The sequence below is a fragment of the Thamnophis sirtalis genome, unplaced genomic scaffold (assembly GCF_051295495.1).
Source record: "Thamnophis sirtalis isolate CommonGarterSnake01/CBP01778 unplaced genomic scaffold, rThaSir2_p1.2 scaffold_10, whole genome shotgun sequence".
Classification (NCBI taxonomy): Eukaryota; Metazoa; Chordata; class Lepidosauria; order Squamata; family Natricidae; genus Thamnophis; species Thamnophis sirtalis.
The window spans coordinates 7,649,626-7,669,863 of NW_028261390.1; the positions used below are offsets into that span (position 1 = coordinate 7,649,626).

Below are 20,238 nucleotides of genomic sequence, written 5' to 3' on the forward strand. Positions count from 1 at the left end.
GTTCTTTCTGCCCACAGGTGACCCAGAATTTTGAAATCACCATTAACCCAGTTGACGATTCTTTGCCGGTGGTGCTGGCCGCGGGTATGACTGTGCAGGAAGGCGTGAGGAAAACCATCACGGAATTTGATCTCAAAGCCACCGACGCGGACACAGAGGTGAAGAAAGGCGTTCTCTTTGAGTTCTTCTTCTTCCCTGAAGGACTTTGGAAGGAAATTGTAGTTTCCATCCAATGCCATGTTCCCTTAGAACAGGAATGGGCCTTTCCTGCCTATGGACAGTGGACTTCAACTCCCAGAATCCCTGAGCCAACTATGTTGGCTCAGGAATTCTGGGAGTTGAAGTCCACAGGTGGGAAAGGGGCCATAATTGTCTGCCCCTGATCTAGAAGTAGACAATCATATAGCAACAACATTTAGACTTATATACCACTTCACAGTGTTTTACAGCCCTCACTAAGCGATTTACAGAGTCAGCCTCTTGTCCCCAACAATTTGGGTCCTCATTTTACCCACCTCGGAAGGAGGGAAGGCTGAGTCAACCTTGAGCCCTGGTGAGATTCGAATTGCCGAATTGCAGGCAGCCGGCAGTCAGCAGAAGTAGCCTGCAGTACTGCACTCTGACCACTGCGCCCCCGTGGCTCTGCATACATGCCCTATATAGGTAATGCTCGACTTAAGACCACAACTAAACCCAACATTTCTGTCGTTAAGCGAGACGTTTGTTAAGTGAGTTTTGCCCCATTTGACTATCTTTCTTGCCACAGTTGTTAAGTGAATCACTGCAGTGGCTAGTAACCAGGTTTTCACAAACCATGGTTCCGGCTTGCCCACTGACTTTTGTTTGTCAAAAGTCAGAAGCAAATGGGGACACCGCAACCGTTATAAATATCAACCAATTGCCAAGCATCTGAATTTTGATCACGTGACCCTGAGAGCTGCTGCAGCGGTCGTTAAGTGTGAAAAACAGTCATAATCACTCTTTTCGGTGCCGTTGCAACTTTGAACGGTTGCTAAATGAACCGCTGTAAGTAGAGGGCTACCTGCATTCTCTTTTTTATCCTGGAACATGAGACAAGGTTCATTGGTGAGAGTTGGGCCCTCCACGTCCATCTTTCTGTTTTTGGCAACAAGTAAAATGTGAGGTACTTTGGGCTGCCCCAAAGTCACCCAAAGTGCTTCCATGGCTGAGGGTGGACTATCTGTCGTGGCCTGCCAGTGGCCAGCAGAGCTGGTAGCAGATCCGGACAGTGAGGAGGTTGAGGAGGAACATTGGCCAGGAGTCCTGGGGTCTGAGGAAGGCTCTGATGAGGGCTCTGCGTCGGAGGCAGAGAGGGGGCTAGGCAGTAATGGTATCCTATTATCTTCACTACCAGTTTGATAGCTGGAGCATGTACGCCTGTGCGCTCACTTAGCTCAAGCGTGACATATCTGGGCATGCGCAGAAGGTCCATGATGATGTCTGGGTGGGTGGGCAGAGCCTCGCATCGCCACCACTACCGGTTTCCCAGAACTGGTGCGAACCAGCAGAATACCACCTCTGGGGCCAAGGCCGTCTGACAGTTATCAGCTGCCTTCAGAGTCGGAGATCAGTGAGGCAGAAGAACAGCTGGAGCTTGTTCCCAGTGTGCGCATGTGCAGAAGTGCCAGATGAAGGGAACAGCTAAAGAACAGGGGGTGAGTTGGGAGTAAGGCCACAGGTGGAAGATGAACAGCCCCTCCCAGAGGAAATAAAAGAGGAGCGAAAGGGGAGTGGAGTTTGCAGGAGAATATTAGTTTGCTTCATTGGTTCGTGACTCTCCGAGATTCCTTGCCAAGTTTTGCAGATATTGGCCTGGCTGCTCTCTAAGCCAGATAAGGTCTGTGACTGTAAATCCTCCCTTGAAAGACTTTGCAGGATGTGAATGAGACGAATTCACAGTCAGTTAATAAAAGGGGTTTTTGTCAGGACAATAAGTTTGCTTCATGCTCTTGGGAAGCCTAGGTAAGGAACAACTACAACCCGTGGCAATCTCAAAGCTTTATCACTACGCTATGGCTATATTATTTTCCTGTAATTTTGTTATCGTCATAAACCATTTAAAATAGGGATAAACAGAAGGATGCTGCACATATTCATGAATAAATAAATACTTTCTCTCTGCTGATCTAATATTCTGAGATATGCTACCTCTGGGCTAGGAGGTTCTGTCTAGTTGGCAGAACTAATAGACCTTTCAGAGATTAAACCTCCATGAAATTATCAAATTCTTATTCGGAGACATCTGAGGCAGTAACTGCACTTCCTCAAGTGCTGAGTTTCATAAATTCCTCGTGCGTGGAAAATGGAAGAACCGGAGGCTACGGAGAACTGGATGTGATGAGATCTAGGTTTTGCCTGCAGAGACGCCATGACAGAACTAGCAATAGCAATAGCAGTTAGACTTATATACCGCTTCATAGGGCTTTCAGCCCTCTCTAAGCGGTTTACAGAGTCAGCATATCGCCCCCACAGACTGGGTCCTCATTTCACCCACCTCGGAAGGATGGAAGGCTGAGTCAACCTTGAGCCGCTGAGATTAGAACCGCTGAACTGCAGATAACAGTCAGCTGAAATGGCCTGCAGTACTGCACCCTAACCACTGCGCCACCTCGGCTCTATAGAACTGATGCCATGACTTAGATCAGGGCAGTGATGGGACTCAGATTTTTTTTTACTACCAGTTCGGTGGGCGTGGCTTGGTGGGCATGACTTGGTGGGTGTGGCAGGGGAAGGTTACTGCAAAATCCCCATTTCCTCCTGATCAGCTGGGACTCAGGAGTCAGAGAATAGATGGGGGCGTGGCCAGCCAGAGGTGGCCTTTACCGGTTCTCCAAACTACTCAAAATTTCCACTACCGGTTATCCAGAACTCGTCAGAACCCGCTTAATACCACCTCTGGATCAGGGGTGTCAAAACGCAATTTCATTGATGGCCGCATCAGGGTTGTGTTTGACCTTGGGGGGGACCTGGCCAGGGTGGGCATGGCCAGCTTAATGTCATGCGTGACTCATCCGGTCCGCGGGCTGCGAATTTGACACTCCTGTTCTAGAAGTTTCTAGAAGAATTGCTTTCCGGACACTGGAGAACCTTAAAGTTAATAGTTTACCAGACCATCTCCTGAATCTTTAGGAATCTGTCAATTAACTATCATAGTGTGACGTGACCCCTCGTTTTCTCACCACACATTTTGTTCCGTATGCAGGCCAAGTCTGTTACCTTTAGCATTGTGCAGCCCCCACGCCATGGCCAGCTGGAGCGCACCCACGATGGCCACCATTACCAGCAGGCCCATGCCTTCTCCATGGAGGACGTCTTCCAGAACCGAATCAGTTACAGTCACGACGGAAGCAATTTTTTAGAAGACCGCTTCACTTTCACCGTTTCCGATGGGACCAATCCCTTTTTTGTGGTGGCAAAGGAGGGGAAAGAGGTCAGTGGAGGGAAGCCAAAAGTCTCTGCGCCCGAATTGACTTTCACGGGCTTGTGGCCGTTTGGATAGTAGGCTAAGAATTCCATCCTTAGTTTTCTCTCTACCTAGCCCTTGCGTGCAGAAAGAGAACAAGGTTTAAGGTTTAAGGTTTATTGCATTTATATGCCGCCCTATTCCCGGAGGGACTCAGGGCGGCTAACAAACCCAGGGGAAGGGGGTAGTACACACAAGGTAACACAAACAGACAAAATACAGAGAAAAATTTAAAAACAATCAACAGTCACAAAATTCGAGCGGGGAAGGGAACTCGTCAACCCCAGGCCTGCCGGAACAGCCAGGTTTTAACGGCTATACGGAAAGCCTGAAGGGAGGTGAGGGTCCGAATCTCCGCGGGGAGTTCGTTCCAGAGGGCCGGAGCAGCCACAGAGAAGGCCCTCCTCCGGGTGGTAGCCAGTCGACATTGGCCAATAGATGGAATACGGAGGAGGCCTAATCTGTGGGATCTAATGGGTCTTTGGGAGGTAATTGGCAGAAAGTCAATTAGTCAATAGCCCTCTGGAACGATCTCCCTGTTGAGATCCGGACCCTTACCGGCCTTCCGCAAAGCAACTAAGACCTGGCTGTTCCGGCAGGCCTGGGGCTGTTGAATTTTACGACTGTTGCTGTATTTTAAATTGTTTGTCTTTTATTTTTATTTTGTACCCCCTCCCCTTCTGATTGTTAGCCGCCCTGAGTCTTCCGGGAATAGGGCGGCATACAAACCAAATAAAACCTTAAACCTTAAATTAAGGCTTTTGTTCCCTGACATGGATATGCAGTGGAAAAGAGACCAAGAAGAGGTCATAAGCCAGCTCTCGTAGTAAATTACTGTGGTTCAGTCTTTTATATCTGTAAATATGTGATGGGATTTACTAATTTGCGTCCCTAGGAGATGAAGGGGGGGGCGGGATTCTAGAGGAATACGAGGCAGCTCAGTTCAAATAGTTTGGGTGAGAGAAAGAGGGTGAAGACTATTAGGAAGGGGCTAAAGAGGGTGAAGACCGTCTTTAGCCCCTTCCTAATAGTTTTCTGAGAATATGGTTGTATGGATGACAGAATGCTTTAGTCTGGCAATATTTTCTTGTTTTGCTCTGCTCTGCTCCGTTCCGCTGTGCTCTGCTCGGCATCACATATATCTATTATTCTCCTTTCTTCTCACATCTATCCATTCTTCTGTGTTGTTCTATTCTGCTCTGCTCTATATCACATGTAGCTATTATTCTCTTTTCTTCTCACATCTTTCCATTCTTCTGTTCTGTGTTGTTCTGCTCTGCTCTACATCACATATATCTATTATTCTCTTTCCCATAGCTCTCCATTCTTCTGTTCTGCTCTACATCACATAAATCTATTACCGGTAGTCTCTTTTCTTCTCACATCGATCCATTCTTCTACTCTGCTTTGTTCTATCCTAACCTACCCGGTTTTCCCACCTTTATTACTTTTATAAGCAAGTCAAGAAGACGAACAAATCTAATACTCCTTTTCCTCCTCCGCCTCCTATTTTCCCCACAACAATCCTGTGAGGTGGGTTGGACCGAGAGAGAGAGTGAGTGACTGGCTCATAATCATCCAGCTAGCGCTCATAAGGAAGGATTAGAACTCACCATCTCCTGGTTTCTAACCTGATGCCTTAACCATTAGACCAAACTGGCATTATAGGAAATCTACTGAAGAAGAATCCCATGTTTCTCTTGGGTTTTGGGCCTGATAAAATTGCAGATAGGTTCCGTATTTATTTTTATTTATTTGTGTTTGTGTGTACGTGTGTGTGTGTGTGTGTGTGTGTGTGTGTGTATGTATGTATACATACATACATATATGTGTGTGTGTGTGTGTGTTTTTAATTTGTGCTGATAAATAAATAAAGGGAGACTAGTATAGATCTATTAAGCCACAGGTCTCCTCCTTATCTCCTCCATATATATATATATATATATATATAGGTCTCTAGTTGTTCGGGTTTTCTCCCGCGTAGAATATATATATATATTAGTTTTTTATTTTTTCATTTTCATAACATATAATCACATGTATACTATTACATAGCCAACATCATATTGTATTATTAAATGTTTACATCAATTCGTCTTACCATCAACTCCCAAAAACAATTATTGGTTCTTCTGCTCTCCATAAACCATGTTTGTACTTTATCCATCACTTTCTTCTCCCTCTCTCCTCCCACTCCCTACCTCCTTTCTTCTCTTTGTCATCCTTCTCCTCTCTACTTCCCCCTTCCTCTCTCTTTCTCCTCTCTCCCCTTTCCACTCCTCCTTTCTCTCCTCCTCTTCCCTCCCTTGCCCTCTCTCCTGTCCCTCTCTCCTTCCCTTACCTCTCTCCTCTACTTCCCACTCTTCATCTCATTTACTTGGTGTATTTCAGCTTCTGAGCAAGCTCCATGTTTTATGTTGATGGTATTTATAATTCCTTTTCAGTATGCATATTTAATTTTAACGTATATCTTCCTCCTTTTTTAAAGAAAAAATAGAACAAAAAAGTATACATATATAGTCATTGTGCTTTTAAATCCCCGGGTTCCATATTTTCTTTAAGCAGCTGCCTGACATATTAGATAACTTAAGAGAAATGAAAACCCATTTGTATATTTTGAAACCCTGTTTTGAATGGCTTGACATAGAGACACAAAAGAACAAAAGGGCTTTTTGTGTCCAGTATGGTAAATTCTATACCATTGCAGAAACAAATGTTCTGAATATATATGTTGGGTTGGTTGTTTTTTTTTTGCAGATTGTGACCGCTGTGCCTCAGTGGTTCAGAGTAGAAATTCTCCCTGTGGATGATGGGACTCCAAGAGTTGTCACTAACTTAGGTCTTCAGTGGTTGGAATATATGAATGGCAAGGTGAGTTTTTTCTGTCTGATTCGTTTCAAAAGTATCGACTCTCCCCTTTTTAACTTGCAATATATATATATATATATATATATATATATATATATATATATATATATATATATATATATATATATATATATATATATATATATATATATATATATATATATATATATATATATATATATATCCAAAGAACCAGCATTTTTCTGAATATTTGACATGCAAGGCCCAAAGGTTTTGTCATCACTTCTCTGGGACCACAGCATAAATAAATATTCCTGGCTACCATTGACCACACACACAGACACACAAAAGATCGTGGCACGACAAAACCGCGCTTGTCAAAATCGCGGTGGTAAAATCGCGGCGCTAAAGCCGCGACGTCATCACCGCACATCATCACCGCCGCGACAACAGCGCGGCAACAGAAGGGCGCTTTAAAACGGCGTCGCGGCAGAAAGCTGACTTCAATTAAGGTAAGGGTTGGGATTAGGTTTAGGGGTTTGTTTTAGGCTTAGGTTTAGGCTTAGGTTTAGGGTTAGGGTTAGGGTTAGGGTTAGGGTTAGGTTTAGCGTTAGGTTTAGCATTAAGTTTAGGGTTAGGTTTAGGGTTAGGTATAGGGTTAGGTTTAGGGTTAGATTTAGGGTACTGAGTGCTTGGGAATGCGCGAATTTGCCCTCCACGATTATGTCATCGCGATAGGGTCACGTTTTTCCTTAGCGCTTAGAACGGCGCGAATTAGTCTTCACGCTTATGTCTCCGCGGATAAGGGCTTCGCGGATTTGTGGTGGAACCACAAAAGATTAAGTGAAGTTCTCCAAGCAAAAGTGTTGTATGTTTGTGAGTGTGCGCCCTCCTGTCACTGCTGCCAGCTGCTGTGATGAATGGAATAAGCCTTGGCTGTTTGTTACATCAGCAGTTGTGGCTAAACTAAGCAATCCATCTTAAGCCGTAAGGCTAAAGTCCCTAATAACGCCTCACCCGATGCTCCCGTTCCTTAGGCTGTGGGCCGTGATGTCTTATTCCTGGCTAATGGCATTTGCATTCCTTAAGTGGGAAGCTCTGATGGATTAATTGCTGTGATTAATCAAGTGGTGTTTCCATCACCACAGTGAAAGAGGCTGGGAAATGGAAGCAGATTTTAATTGCCAGCTGACTAGGGTGCTCAAGCACACCACACATTTCAACAGCGGGACGAGTGACAAATGAGGATGCAAGTGACTTTTAAAGACTTTTGCTCAGATTGATTTCGGGAAGTCTGGAGTCTGCCTTGGGCACCGCTGCTGCTTCCGTATTTAGCAACAGCACTGATATACCGCTTCACAGTGCTTTAAAGCACGGTTTACAAAGCCAGCCTCTTGCCCCCAACAATCTGGGTCCTCATTTTACCCACCTCAGAAGGATGGAAGGCGGAGTCGACCTTGAGCCTGGTGGGATTCGATCTGCCAAATTGCAGGCAGACAGCAGTCAGCAGAAGTAGCCTGCAGAATAGAATAGCAGAGAATAGCAGAGAATAGAATAGCAGAGCAGGGAATAGAATAGCAGAGCAGAAAATAGAATAGCATAGAATAGAATAGAATAGCAGAGAATAGAATAGCAGAGCAGAGAATAGAATAGAATAGCAGAGCAGAGAATAGAATAGCAAAGCAGAGAATAGAATAGCAGAGCAGGGAATAGAATAGCAAAGCAGAAAATAGAATAGCAGAGAATAGAATAGCAGAGCAGGGAATAGAATAGCAAAGCAGAAAATAGAATAGCAGAGAATAGAATAGCAGAGCAGGGAATAGAATAGCAGAGCAGAAAATAGAATAGCATAGAATAGAATAGCAGAGCAGAGAATAGAATAGCAGAGCAGAGAATAGAATAGAATAGCAGAGCAGAGAATAGAATAGCAAAGCAGAGAATAGAATAGCAGAGCAGGGAATAGAATAGCAGAGCAGGGAATAGAATAGCAGAGCATAGAATAGAATAGCAGAGAATAGAATAGAATTGCAGAGCAGGGAATAGAATAGAATAGCAGAGCAGAGAATAGAAGAGCAGAGAATAGAAGAGCAGAGCAGAGCAGAGAATAGAATAGCAGAGCATAGAATAGAATAGCAGAGCAGGGAATAGAATAGCAGAGCAGATAATAGAATAGCATAGAATAGAATAGCAGAGCAGAGAATAGAATAGAATAGCAGAGCAGGGAATAGAATACCAGAGAATAGAATAGAATAGAATAGCAGAGCAAGGAATAGAATAGAATAGCAGAGCAAGGAATAGAATAGAATAGCAGAGCAGAGAATAGAAGAGCAGAGAATAGAATAGCAGAGTATAGAATAGAATAGCAGAATAGAATAGCAGAGCAGAGAATAGAATAGGATAGCAGAGAATAGAACAGCAGAACAGGAAATAGAATAGCAGAGCAGAGAATAGAATAGCAGAGCAGAGAATAGAATAGGAGAGCAGAGAATAGAATAGCAGAACAGGAAATAGAATAGCAGAGCATAGAATAGAATAGAATAGCAGAGCAGAGAATAGCATAGCATAGAATAAAATAGAATAGACTAGAATTCTTTATTGGCCAAATGTTTTTGGACATACAAGGAATTTATCTTTGGTACATATGCTCTCAATGTACATAAAAAGGCAAGATACATGTCTCCCATGCACTCCCCCCTCCCCCTCATGTGCGTCAGAGACCTGAAAATCAGCTGGCCGGCGGGAGGTGCACACACGTGTGGTGGAGCTGAGCTGGGGCGACGGCTCACGTGCCTGCAGAGAGGGCTCTGCATGCCACCTGTGGCAGGTGTGCCATATGTTCGCCATCACGGGGCTAGGGACTATGGTACTTGTAAACCAAAACACGTATGAGGTGCCATTTGGGGAAGAAATGTGGTAGTAGGATTTCGTTTTTTAATCTCAGGGTTTACAAACTCCCCTTCACCGGTTTCTGGTCTTCCATCTAGCCAAAAAACCTCATCACCAAGAAGGAGCTGCTGACTATGGACCCTGATACGGAAGACGGCCTCCTGATCTATGAAATAACAACGGGGCCCAAATATGGTTACGTGGAGAAGAAATTGCAGCCAGGAACGATGGTGACTACCTTTACACAAGGTATAAGCCCGGTTGGCCTTTGCTCTTGGGCGTCGTGCTTTCTTACCGAGTGTAGTCAGAGGTGGGCTTCACATACTTTCACAACCGGTTCCCCTAGTGCAGAAAATGTGGTTGTGTGCAGCTTCAAACACACGGCCATTTTCTGCGTGCGGCTTCCCGCACACCTTCTTGGACCGTGAGTAGAGAGGGCAAGCCTCCGGGAGGGCAAAAACGTCTTTCCCCCGACTCCGGAGGCCCTCCAGAAGCCAGAAACAGGCCCATTTGCAGATTTCCAGTTGGCCCGTTTTTAGCCCTCCCAGAACCTCGGCGTGGGCCCTGTACTTATCTGGCATGATGAACAAGCTGTGTGAAGACTCCTGCGAGGGGAGGGCGTGGCCAGCCGGTCCTTGCAACAACCGGTTCAGCAAACCGCATACAAAATTAGCATCCCGTTTGCCCAAACTGGTCCTAACTGGCTGAATCCCACACCTGCTCTAGATAAAGTGAATAGTATTCCCCAGCATGGATCATTGTATAAAATGTTGTATTGATAGGCTGAGATACGTTGAAATTGTTTTTGCGCAACGGGAATTGTTCCGCCTCCAGAAATTAGATTAGCAAAGAGCCTATTATTGTGGTTTGCCAAGGAATGTAAAAAAAAAGACAAAGATCTTTAATTCCTGGATTAATTTGTTGAAGTCTTTATCTAACAGAGGATGTGAATTTGGGGTTGATCCAGTATGTACTCCATGAAGAGAATATTCAAAGGACAGAAGATAGTTTTCAATTTCTGGTGAAGGACAGCAAACCCAGCATTGTCGCTGATAATATCTTCCATATTCAGTGGTCTGTTATCAGCTTTCAACATATGAGGTACCCCACTTACCAGCTTTTTCTTAATAACAATGCAGAAATGTCACTATTCTGCCATTTGACGGAATTCCTACTGTTATGATGCCATAGCATATTTATAGTCATCAGAGGTGGGTTCCTACCAGTTCGCACCTATTCGGTAGAACCGGTTTGTGTGGGTTCCTACCAGTTCGCACCTATTCGGTAGAACCGGTTTGTCAAATCTACCGAACCGGTTAGAAGAGGTTCCACCAGTGGACCCGGAAAGCAGGCCACACCTACAGAAGAGGTTCCAAATTTTTTTGAAACCCACCACTGGTCCTTGGATATGATTATTCTACACTGTCATGCTCATATTTATAAAACTCAGTGCCTCTGTGAAAGGTAAGGATGACTACTGCGTTTGTGGTGCAATCAGAACATTGCATGTGTTGAAGTTGTTTTAACGCAAACCAAAGATGCCTTTTAAGAAACAAGTTTACATCATATTCTTATGCATGCCAGGGCTGTGTGTGAGGTAATTTAAGGTGGTTCTGACAAGTGTCGTCGGCATCTTCATATCCGGTCACATGGGCGGCAAGCCACTCCCATCCGGTCACATGGGCGGCAAGCCACTCCCACTAAGGAGGCCACACCCACAGATTAGGTTCGAACAATTTTTGAAACCCACCACTGATAGTCATCCTCTAGCAAGTTCCCTCTTTCTTATGGATGGGGGTTTGAATGTACCTTGCTTTAGAAAATATATATATTTTAAATAAGCACATGGGGAAAAAAGTGAAATAAAAACTTCTGGAATATTATGTGACACAGTTTGTTTCATGCCGTTGCTGGCAAAGATGCTGGAAATAACATGAGGGTAGGAGATGAAGCAACGGGTGGAAACTAATCAAGGAGAGAAGCAACCTTAGAAAAAGAATAAATTTCCTAACAGTTAGAACAATTAACCAGGGGAACAATTTGCCTCCAGAAGTTGTGAATGCTCCAACATTGGAAGTTTTTAAGAAGAGTTCGGACAACCGTTTGTCTGAAATGTTGTAGGGTTTCCTGCCTGAGCTGGGGGTTGGACTAGAAGACCTCCAAGGTTACTTTTAACTCTATTATTCTAAATTAACATAGTTGGAAGGGACCTTGGAGGTCTTCTAGTCTAATACCCCCCCTTGCTCAGGCAGAAAACCTTGTGCCATTTCAGACAAATGTCCAATCACTTCTTAAAAGCCTCCAGTGTTGGAGCATTCACAACTTCTGGAGGCAAGTTGTTCCATTGATTAATTGTTCTAACTGTCAGGAAATTTCTCTTTAGTTCTAAGTTGCTTCTCTCCTTGATTACTTTCCATTTTATTGCTCCTTGTCCTGCCGTCAGGTGCTTTGGAGAATAGCTTGACTCCCTCTTCTTTGTGGAAACCCCTGAGATATTGGAAGACTGCTATCATGTCACCCCTAGTCCTTCTTTTCATTAAATTAGAAAAGGAAGTGACAAGGAAACCCCAAACATCTTAAGTAGGACAAGAGAAATGCAAGTGGACCATGGATGGAGAAGTGAGGTTCATTACGTTGAACAAAGCATTTCTCATTCCTTTTTGCTTCAGCTGGTATATTTATGTGTGATTTGTTGATAATCTGCTCCAAGCGACTTTATTTAACCCACTTGGTTTATCTGGTTTTTTGCCAAGTTGAATTTGTTGCTCTTCTTAGTTTCCTTCCTTCCTTCCTTCCTTCCTTCCTTCCTTCCTTCCTTCCTTCCTTCCTTCCTTCCTTCCTTCCTTCCTTCCTTCTTTCTTTCTTTCTTTCTTTCTTTCTTTCGTTGAATTAAACGAATTTGATTAGATCGAATTGCCCCCAATGAAGGCAGACTTCACATTTTCAATAAAAGAAAGAGAAAGCAAGCACATTTAAGTTAATTAAGTTGTTACAAATTGCATGTTAACTTCTTAATTTGCTACTGGGAACAATAGACTAAAAGAACACGTAGTAGAATCCTCCTAATATAAGTCTAACATAAATAACGAACTGAGGAGGAATCATTTCAATGCATTCGTCGCGATTCACAAACCTTGAGTTGCTTCCACTCTCTGATGTGAAGCGGGGGTCACCAACCTTTCGGACCTCAGGGACCACTAAATTCATAATTTTAAATTCCTTGGACCTGTTTTCCCGAAAATAAGACCTCCCCGGATAATAAGCCCAATGGGGATTTTGAGCACATGCGCTAAAATAAGCCCTCCCCTGAAAATAAGCCCTCCCCCAAAATATTGCAACACAGCAGCAGCCATGAGGTGACCATGCTCACCACCTCCTGCACTTCAAAAATAATAAGACCTCCCCAAAAAATAAGGCCAAGTGCTTATTTCAGGGGTCAAAAAAATAAGACCCTGTCTTATTTTCGGGGAAATACAGTAATATGAATTAGTGACAGGATGGGATCCTTCAGGCACTTATCTTGGCCGCCTATTAGTAGAGAGACACACCTGGGGTCAACCCTTTGCTGTCCAGTGAAGCTAGGAATCTCAAATACAGCCAAGAATGAATGCTTGTCTTGTAGCCAGCCTGGTGCTCGATCGCCCCCCCCCCAGCAAACACTGTCTTTTGAGGAGCCTGGCCAAAGTTTTGCGCACCGGTCACTGAAGCGCCTGGACTCCCAGGGAGGGAAGGGCTGGAGTGACTAAACAGGCTGCCAAGCTAAGTGCCTGACAATGTTCCCTCTAATTTTTTTTCCGTGTGAGCGGAAAAGTATAGTGTTTGAGCAGCACATTTTCATACCTGAGCACCTGGATTTTTTCCATAGATGTCACAATCCAAATTTTGATCCTATGACCATGGGGATGCTGCAATGATCATGTGTGAAGAACAGCTGTAATTCACTTTTTTCAGTGCTGATGTAGCTTTAGTCATTAAGTGAACTGTTGTAAGTTGAGGACTATACTTTCCCCCTTACTATCCAATAGTCTGCAGTGATATTAGCAAGTTATGAATAAATTACCAACTGATATAGATTAGCAATTGGAGCACTTAAAGAAGCAAACAAAGAGGGGAGAGGAAGGGAGGGAGGAAGGAAAGAAGGGAGAGGGAGAGAGAGACAGAGACAGAGGGAGAGACAAAAAAGGAAAGAGGAGAAAGAGAAAAAGAAAGGGGAGAGGAGGGTGGGAGGATAAGAAAAAGAGGCAGAAAAAAGAAAGAGAGAGAAAGAGGAAAGGAAGAAGGAAGGAAGGAAAGAAAAAAGGAAGAAAGAAAAGAGGAGAGGAGAGAAGAGAAGGAATAGAGGCCAAAAAAGCAAACAAGGAAAAGTAGGGAAAAAACTTTCACTGGAAAACACTATTTTTCCATCAGTGCAAAACTTTCCTAAACAAGGTTAATTTTCTGGATTTTGACTTTCCGGTCCAGGTGGACCAAGAAGCCTTTATTTTCTTTTTCTAAAATCAAAATCTGCAGAGCACCAGCTCAACTCCCCCTTCCTGCGAAAAAAAGTGGCTGTGTCTTGAGGGTAGTTTTGAACCAGGTCTCTTAAATCCTAGTCCAGCGCCTTAACTATTAAGCCCCTCAAGGAATGTGTAAAATAGCCCTTCCTAGGGCTTCGTCCTGTTTTTTGTCAGAAGTAAACTCTGGTAACAAATGGGGAATTATAATAACCCCAATCAATTTTGCTTTCTGTAAACTGTGTCTCAAATTATTAAAATGTCACTGCCTGTTTTATAATTTCAATAAAATTGTTAGAGACACATGATTCTTTCTAGCATGATTTCATACAAAAGCATTTTAAAGGTTTTAATGTGTTATTGAGAATAAATAAAGATTAACATTAGGCATAGAATTATAAAGTGTGAGTGGATTAAAATAGAATTCAACTATTATCACAGTCCCTTCCTACCACTGTATGGCTCCAAGGTGCTAAGGCACCCTCATGTATTGTAGATCCAAAATGAAAGTCTCTAAGAATATGGGTTATTGTGAGGGGTATTTTTTTCTCTTAAGTTTTTTAAAATTAAAATTTCCTAATTGGTGTGTAAAATATGTTGCAAAGCAAGTCTCCAGCTTCTTCATTTCTGCATTCTGAAATATTTTTTCCTGTGTGAAAACTATTCATAAGGTTGGTTTTATTCCTGAATATCTAGTAAATAAGCTTATATTTCTCCTATATTCTGAAGTTATACCAATCTTCTTGTGTTTTAATTTCAGACATAACATTTTTGTCTCTGATTGCATTGAAAAACAGAAGAAACAGATAATGTTAGAAAACTTGGGAGTCCCTATTTGGGCGGGGGGGGGGGAGACGATGCTGCTGCGCCCGGGACCCCTCCTGTCCCTCGGGGCGGTGCTGATGTCTCTCTTGTGGGGCGGGGGTTGCGGGGAGTTCCTGGAAGCGAGGAGGTGGTGGGGGGAGATAGCCAGGGTCCGCGTTTGGATCTTTCTCCCGGCCTCCAGCTCTTTCCCCAGAAGGAAACGCCTTCCTTCCTCCGCGTTACGCTGAGCCTCGTTTAAAGGCTGCGGTTTTGAGCTCAGGCAAGATGGGAACAAAGGGGGGGGGGGTTGCACAGAGCTTCTTCAGCTCTGACAGGATTGTGGGGAATGGGAGGATTTCTATGCCTTGCGGACAGCTGGGCATTTGCATCCCCCACTTCCTAACTCCTCACTGTTGCAGCCATTGCTGGTCCAACACGATTTTCCTCCCCTGGGATGGCAGCGGAGCCCCGGGGCTGCTTCTTCTGCGTCCGCTGGACTGTGGGGCTGGGAAGGGGGCGGGAAGAGCGGCGGGGCTGGCTGTGGCCGGTGGTGGCAGGCTGGTTCACCTCCTCCTCCTCCAACAGGCAACAGCACTGCCGGATCCAGTTGTAGCCGCCTGCAAAACGTTTCCTTTACAGAGTTTCTCTGCGCGGCAGATAGAAACTCTGCGCGGGGCTTTCTTGCAAGGTGCGCGGCCGCGCAGGCGCGCACCTTAGAGGGAACAGTGGTGCCTGAAGGACCCCATCCCGCCAGTGAGTGGGAATAATTGCTTTGGCGGGCTGTATGCGACCCAGCAGCCATAGTTTGAGGATCCCTGATTTAATGGGTTCACCGACAAATGTGCGCTCGACAAAAGCGTGCCGACAAAACCACGGGGTTTTGTGTGAGTTTGAAATCACTCTGAAGAATTAGGACAGACGCGCGCCGTCAACAGCGCGCTGACAGAAGCGCGCTCTAAACCTAACCCTAAAGGTAATCCTAAACCTAACCCTAAACCTAACCCTAAACCTAACCCTGAACCTAACCCTAACCCTGAACCTAACCCTAACCCTTACCCTTACCCTAACCCTAACCCTTACCTTAACTGTAATGGCACTTCTGTTGGCGCATCTTTGTGGGCATGCTATCGATGTCGCGGTTTTATCGACGCGGTTTTGTCGGCACTCTGTTGTCGGGCGTGCTTTTGTCAGGTCACGGATTTAGTGCAATATCAAAAAATGCAAAGATTTTTCTGTGGGCCGCCACTAACCTTTTCTTGCGGACCATCAGTGGTCCATGGATCAGCAGTTGATGACCTCTGATCTGAAGGGAAACCCATTCTGTCCGTCTTCCCTTCCAGCTACAACATCAGCGAAACAGCCGGTTCTATCAGTGTGGCGGTGAGGAGGACAGGAAACCTCAAACAATATGCTATTGTCCTGTGCCGTACAGAACAAGGAACAGCCACCTCTGGTTCAGGTTCTCAACGAGGAGAACAGGATTACCTTGAATACGCTAGCCAGGTGAGTGCAGGGAACTCCTGATGTAGCCCATTAGAAGTTCTAGAACGAAAAAGGCTTGAAAGACTTTCTCGGTTTAAGGAAGAATGGGCCAGGCTGCCTTCTAGCATGGTCAGGAAGTAATGTGGAGGCAACAACCATCACTGAAGATCATGGTGAAGATTCTGACTGTTTAGGGCAGGGGTCTCCAAACTTGGCAACTTTAAGACTCTTCAGCCAGCCATGGAATTCTGGGAGTTGAAGTCTCCAGGTCTTAAGGTTGAATTGCAAAATAGAGTAGAGTAGAATAGAATAGAATAGAATAGAATCTGAAAGGGACCTTGGAGGTCTTCTAGTCCAGCCCCCTGCTCAAGCAGGAGGACATTTGCATCCTTTTAGCGAGTTGTTTACCTGGGGATTTATCTATGTCCTCTGAATGATGCAATTTGGTGTGGAGCCTTCTTCAAACTGTTGAAATCCTTCCATTCCCCACCATCCAGTCAGAGCTCTAGAAGCTTCTTGGATGAGAAGCGAAACATCTTCAAAGAAAAACCAAGAAAGTCCAGTTGCCTCTTGAAAAATTACCTTTGGGACAACCTTGACCTAGGATGACAGAGACTCTCCATAGACGCTGTCTATGGAGATTCATGAGTAATGCTGAGTCCAGATCAAATTTGTCAGTCCTAGTAAAGGCGGAGTATTCATTGACTTTTCGGAAAACCTGTTCCCACCTGCTGTTACTTGTCCTCCCATGTAGGTGCAGTTCGATGAATGGGAAGACCTCAAAACCTGCACCATAGTTATCCATGACGACGGCATCTTTGAGGGCGTAGAGAGCTTCATCGTGGAGCTCAGTATGCCAGCCTATGCCTTGCTGGGCAACATCACTGTGACCCAAGTCTTCATTAATGACGTAGAAGATGAGCCCACCCTGCAGTTTGACAAGAAGGTCTACCATACCATCGAGAGTGCCGGCATCCTCTCGGTCCCCATTGAAAGGAAAGGTTGGTTGGCATAGAACCATGTGGCACCCAGAGCAATTTCTGTGGGCATGCCAGCCGTTGTCCCAGCCCAGCTCTACTGTGCATGCGCGTGCGCCTCCCGCTGACCAGCTGGTTTTGGGGTCTCTGCCATGCTTGCAGGGGGCGGGGTGCATGCGTGGGACGCACACGGACATGTGTGTGGGATTACTTCCCTCAGAGTCCATGAAGCCTTACTGACCGTTCCCAAGAGAATGCAGGCAGCCTGGTGAGATTCTTGCAAATAGGCATGCAGCAACAAAGAACTAACTTTGATCTATTCACTGGGTGAGCTTGCGTCCTTGTGTCGGACAACTGTGACTTTTTAAGGAATATTAACAATTTCTCTCCTCTTCACGTGAGAAAATATACTTGTAGCAGAGGTGTGTGAACAGCTATGGTTCTTTTTAAATATTCCCTTCGGGGTTTTTTTCTCCATCTTTGCATGGAATTCTCCCTTTAAAAAGGAACTCCATACTCAGCGGGGAGAACGTTCTGACTTCCTTAGAAAGCAAGAAGCAAAGTCTTGGTCCCTGCAAAACCTCTTTTATTTACACGGTGGGGAATCCCTTTCATTTACAGTCCGCAAGGCTTAGTAAACAGTCTTTCAGTGGAATGTTTATCCACACGCACCTTATCTCGTTTGGAGCGCTGCCAGATAACTAGTTTCCAAACCCAGGGCAGGGCCAAACTTGGCACAGAGTCTCATATAATCGCAAACAGAACTTTCCACTCTTGAAAACGACTGAAGGAAGGAATTGTTTCCTGCAAAAGCCCCCTCCTCGTTTGCTCCTCTTCTGTTTCCTATGGGAGGGGCCAATCACCTCCAAGGTGTAGCTTTACTCCCAAGTCAACCCTGCTTTCTTAGCTGTTTTTGTCTTCCAGCAGCTCTGAGCATGCACACACTGGGAACAGGCTCCAGCTGTTCTTCTGCCTCACTGTTGTCTATCTCCCTCTCTGCCTCCGACGCGGAGCCCTCGTCTGAGCTTTCCTCAGCCCCCAGGACTGGCCCACGTTCCTCCCCAACCTCCTCACTGTCCGACTCTGCTGCTAGCTCCGCAGGCGGGCCACAACAGAAAAATCCATACCTTTGCATAAATTTCAAAGCTTTGTTCTGTTCTTTTCTGGTCAAAGGGATCCAATTAGGGAGGCAATTAGGTTTGAGTGTCTTCTTCTTTGGGGCAGGCCCATCAGATACTGGAAGCCTGCTCTCCTGTCTCCCCTGGTCCTCCTTTTCTCTAGAATATCCATACTCAGTTCCTGCAACCGTTCTTCCTATGTTTTAGCCTCCAGGCCTATGTGAGCTGGCTCTGACTCAGCCCTCCTTATCTGGGAATGGGATGCCCCCACCCAACCCCACCCAACCCCCCAGACAGCCAGTAGGTTAAGCTTTGTAGTGTGAAGCATCTCCCGGTTCGATTGTCTGTAGCATCTCAATGTCAGCGATCTCTTCATACTTTTCCAGATTGGTGCTAGAGCCTTCTCTGCTGCATCCTCTCTCTTGTAAGAGGAAAGAAAAATTGCTATACCCTGTAAAAAAACAAGGAAAAATTGGGTTGGGTTGAAGAATGTAGGTAGGACTCGGATAAATATGAAAAGGTTGGCAACTATTGTTTGAGTCCAGATTATTGCTCTTTGGTTCACTGCTTTTCAAACCAGGCCCTTAGGTTTTCTTAAGAGCTTATTGGAGCTTATCTCAGCGAAAAGGCAATATTTCATGAGCCCTATTGTGTTTCTTAATACCTGTTGTGTTTTTTAACACCACGTATCCTTGGAGTACTGGGTGCGTTCATGCAACGTGACTCAAAGGCACAATAGGGCTCACGCAGCAGCGTGTCGTGTCACGTATGTACATCAGGAACATACACAGAACTTTGTTAGCGTCGCAAGAAAAGTCAATAGCAATTCAGTTCAGAAGATGTAAGCAAAATACAAACGAATATAAAATTAGAATTTAAGTGGGCCATCAAATTTCTCAGCGGGACGTTCAGGGTTACCCAATACTTGTAACAAATCCACTAAAAGGACAAAACGATTTAGGAAAACCTAACAATACAAATGCTAGACCAGAAACAGGCATTTCCTTGAGTAAATGATCACAATGGAGCCTGCCCATTTTGTGTACTATGTCTACTAAGCATAGTACACAAAATTATTCGCTACAGCATCCTACCTATCAACAACTACTTCAGCTTGAACGGTATATTATTGCGGTCGAAGCTGAAGTATCGTATTTTTGGGAGTATAAGATGCACTAAGATATTGAAGAGGCAAATGGAGAAAAAAAAAGTTTTTGCACTCTGCAGATCTCCCCCAAACAGCTCATTTTTCACGAAAATGGGCCCGTTTTTTTTTTATTTATAAAAAGGTCATGATACCCTTTAGGAGGCTTGTAGAGTGCTCCTGGAGGGGTCCCCCCCCCAAATGAGCAAAAAACTGTTCAATTTTCATGAAAACAGGCCCATTTTTTGTCAAAAAAGGGCATGTATAGCCTTTAGGAGGCTTATAAAGTGCTGTTGGAGAGTGGGGAAAAATTGAGCCAAAAACCGCCCATTTTTCGCTCATTTCTGCCCTCCCCAGCCCCCAAGAACCGAGGTGGCGCAGTGGTTAGAGTGCAGTACTGCAGGCCACTTCAGCTGACTGTTATCTGCAGTTCAGCGGTTCAAATCTCACCGGCTCAGGGTTGACTCAGCCTTCCATCCTTCCGAGGTGGGTGAAATGAGGACCCAGACTGTGGGGGCGATATGCTGACTCTGTAAACCGCTTAGAGAGGGCTGAAAGCCCTATGAAGCGGTATACAAGTCTAACTGCTATTGCTATTGCTATTGCTCTGGAAGCCTCCTACAGGCTCTACATGGCCATTTTGGTGAAGGGGATGGGGTTTCAGGAGGCCAAAAATGCTGCATTCAGTGTATAAGACACACCCAGATTTTCAGCCTCTTTTTGGGGGGGGGGAAAGATTCGTCTTATACTCTGAAAAATACGGTAGTCGTTGACAGGTAGGACATTATAACAGACAATTTTGTGTACTACGCTTAGGTTTGACTGCAGGTGGCGTAGTTTCAGGTTGTCCAAGCCCCAAATTTCTAGCCTGGTAGCATAAGGGATTCTATTGTAAGCAGAGGAGTGGAGGACTCTTCTCGTGAAATAACTCTGGACTCGCTCAATCATATTAATGTCTGACAGTATATCATATAAACATACCCAAAATTGGGATAAAATAACTATCCCTTTCAAGATTAAA

General features: G+C 44.9%; 1 protein-coding gene across 1 annotated transcript in view; it reads left to right on the forward strand.

Annotated features, from left to right (window-relative positions):
- The window catches only part of FRAS1 (Fraser extracellular matrix complex subunit 1), a 279,515-nt gene that overhangs the window by 204,244 nt on the left and 55,033 nt on the right, over positions 1-20,238 (forward strand). The window contains exons 48-54 of the mRNA XM_087723886.1: positions 18-158; positions 3,224-3,451; positions 6,242-6,355; positions 9,298-9,448; positions 10,141-10,300; positions 15,837-15,999; positions 16,733-16,979. Coding sequence (XP_087580012.1) covers positions 18-158; positions 3,224-3,451; positions 6,242-6,355; positions 9,298-9,448; positions 10,141-10,300; positions 15,837-15,999; positions 16,733-16,979 — 1,204 coding nt within the window. The remainder of the gene's footprint in view (positions 1-17; positions 159-3,223; positions 3,452-6,241; positions 6,356-9,297; positions 9,449-10,140; positions 10,301-15,836; positions 16,000-16,732; positions 16,980-20,238) is intronic.